This window comes from Castanea sativa, chromosome 5 (genome assembly GCF_040712315.1).
Source record: "Castanea sativa cultivar Marrone di Chiusa Pesio chromosome 5, ASM4071231v1".
NCBI classification, from domain to species: domain Eukaryota; kingdom Viridiplantae; phylum Streptophyta; class Magnoliopsida; order Fagales; family Fagaceae; genus Castanea; species Castanea sativa.
The window spans coordinates 51,191,853-51,194,276 of NC_134017.1; the positions used below are offsets into that span (position 1 = coordinate 51,191,853).

General features: G+C 32.0%; 1 protein-coding gene across 1 annotated transcript; it reads left to right on the forward strand.

Annotated features, from left to right (window-relative positions):
• The first annotated feature begins 635 nt into the window (after positions 1 to 635).
• Positions 636 to 1,046, forward strand: LOC142635375 (protein S40-2-like). Its single transcript, XM_075809541.1, has one exon. The coding sequence runs from the start codon at positions 636 to 638 to the stop codon at positions 1,044 to 1,046; it is 411 nt and encodes a 136-aa protein (XP_075665656.1).
• The last annotated feature ends 1,378 nt before the right edge of the window (positions 1,047 to 2,424 follow it).

The following is a 2,424-nucleotide window of genomic DNA, read 5'->3' on the forward strand; positions in this document are numbered from 1 at the left end:
CACTTCTAGATCTATAATTAATAAGGTTCATTTTGAAGAACAAATACATGCATTAAATTCTCATAGGAATGAGTAAATAAAGGAGTAAAAACCATGCATGTACAGTAAGATACACTTGCGTTTCAAACACAATACCACAAACTCAATTAATAGGTGAGCCAATTTTGTCAAGTCAATGCATTTAGCCACACAAGCTACTACTAGCAAAAAAAAAATAAACTAAAAAAAAAAAAAAAAAACACAAAAAAAAAAAACAGATCCGTGAGCCGTAAGAAAAGGAGCTGTTTTAGGCAGCCGACTAAGTAAGAGAGAGAAACACACAACATCATATATAATATAATACTCCATAAAAATACAAAACCAATACACTAACTTTTTTATTCATATATACAAAGTGAGAAAGCGGGGACCGCACTCAACGCTTTGTATATGATGACGCCATCTCACAACACAAAAAACAATTAATCAAAAAGTGTACTCACTACGATTTACCCAACAATATTCTCTTATAAAATCCCCAAACCTCATTTCCATTCCTTCACTGTTCCATCAACCCAATTTTCTCATTCATTTATTCATTCTTTCATTTTCATTTTCATCTTCTTTCATTTTCTCAATTCCTTTCACTTTCTCCTATGGCTAAAGATCTTCAAGAGCTTCAAGAATCCGATGTTATCTTCCCCGATCACCACCACAACAACAACAACAACAACAATACTTGCTTTGATTATCAAGAAATGAATCATCACAACTCGCGCGTGTCACGTAACAACAACTCCAAGAGCTACGACTTCAATAAAAGAATGGCGAATTCGGTCCCGGTGAATATCCCGGGTGGCATATTCCACCGTGGGGATTACAATAGCTTTGAAGATGACGAACAAGAAGACGAAGAAATGGTGCCGCCCCATGTGATCACGGGGCGTCGAGTAGCCGGAAAAATGGCCTTCTCCGTTTGCACCGGCAACGGGAGGACACTCAAGGGAAGAGATTTAAGCAAAGTTCGGAATTCAATTCTTAGGATGACTGGGTTTTTGGAAACATGACCAGACGAACTATATATATGTTATATAGTCTATGACCATGGTATGTATAATTAAAACCATGGCCACGGCTGCTTAATTTGTTAGAAAAAAATGAAAGGGAATTCAATGTGGAAAGGAAGATAGTTTCCTTCGTTACTGTCTGTAATTTTTCACTTCTTTTTTTCTTAAAGTAATTTGGGAGGGATTCTCATTCATTAGTTGTAATAGAAAAAGGAAAAAATAATAAAAAAAATTGGGATTAGAAAGTGAATTATTTTTATATATATGGGGTTTTTATTTATTTATTATTATTCTATATGGTTGGTTTTTGTTATTGTAAATTGATGGTTTTGTCATGTAGGGTTTTGTGTACATTTATGTTTGTGTGTGTGTGAATGCAGAAGCTTACAGTTGGAGCTTTGTTTAGCCTTTGGACAGAATCCAACGTTAACAGCCTGTATTTGTGTGTTGTGTGTGTTTGGGTGTTACTTGTTAGATAGATATTTCAATGTGGGGAAGAAAATAATAATGTAGTTTTATTGTTAATAGTACATTGCCTATTTTCTCACATTGTACACTTTTGTTAATAAGACAGTGTTCTCCTTGTTATACGGAGTTTTCTTGTAATCTAGTGATGGGCTATTGGTACTTTTCTTTTTTATTTGCTTGAATCTAGACATTTTTTCACTTGCTTGAATCTAGACTTTTTTTTTTTTTTTTTTTTTTTTGGATAGAAAAGACCTAGAGTTAATAAGACAAATAAATAAAAAATTAGAATTTTTTTTCCTTTTCCTAAAAAATGAAATAAATTTAATCTTGAAGCATATGCTTCAGATAATAGTTGGGGATGTGTTTTAAAAGCAATACCATAAAAATATTGGCAAAAGTATAAATTAATAACCTTATAAAACCATAGAAGAATTACCGAATTAGATCTAGAACAAATCATTTTTCCTAAAAAGCTACAAAATTGACTTGATGTTCCTTCAAATAAATATCGCTTGGATGATATGTTTTACAGGTGAGACAAGCTTTGAAGCAACAACACTATTATATACAGAGCAATTCTTTTAAAAAAAGAATATTAAGATAACATCGTAATGATGTGTAACATTATTTTCCTCATAAGATCATCACTGACGTATTTTTATTATACACCAATTAAAATTTGTCAATTTAACAATTCTAAATGTTATTGTATACGTAAATTTCTTATTGCTGAGGCAATCCATTATCATTACCTCTTGAACATTTAGAAACGTGCTTTTCCGTAGTTAAAATAGATTTGAAGTTATTAGATTTTATTTGTTAATTTGTGACCAAAGAAGAAGGTAGAAGTTTGGACTTTAATCCTTGTATCAGAGTCAATAAATAATCGATTAGTTTGGGATCTATGGGT

Bases quoted from the DNA above. Each gene is read 5' to 3' on its own strand.
- LOC142635375 (XM_075809541.1), top strand. From the start codon at position 636: ATGGCTAAAGATCTTCAAGAGCTTCAAGAATCCGATGTTATCTTCCCC.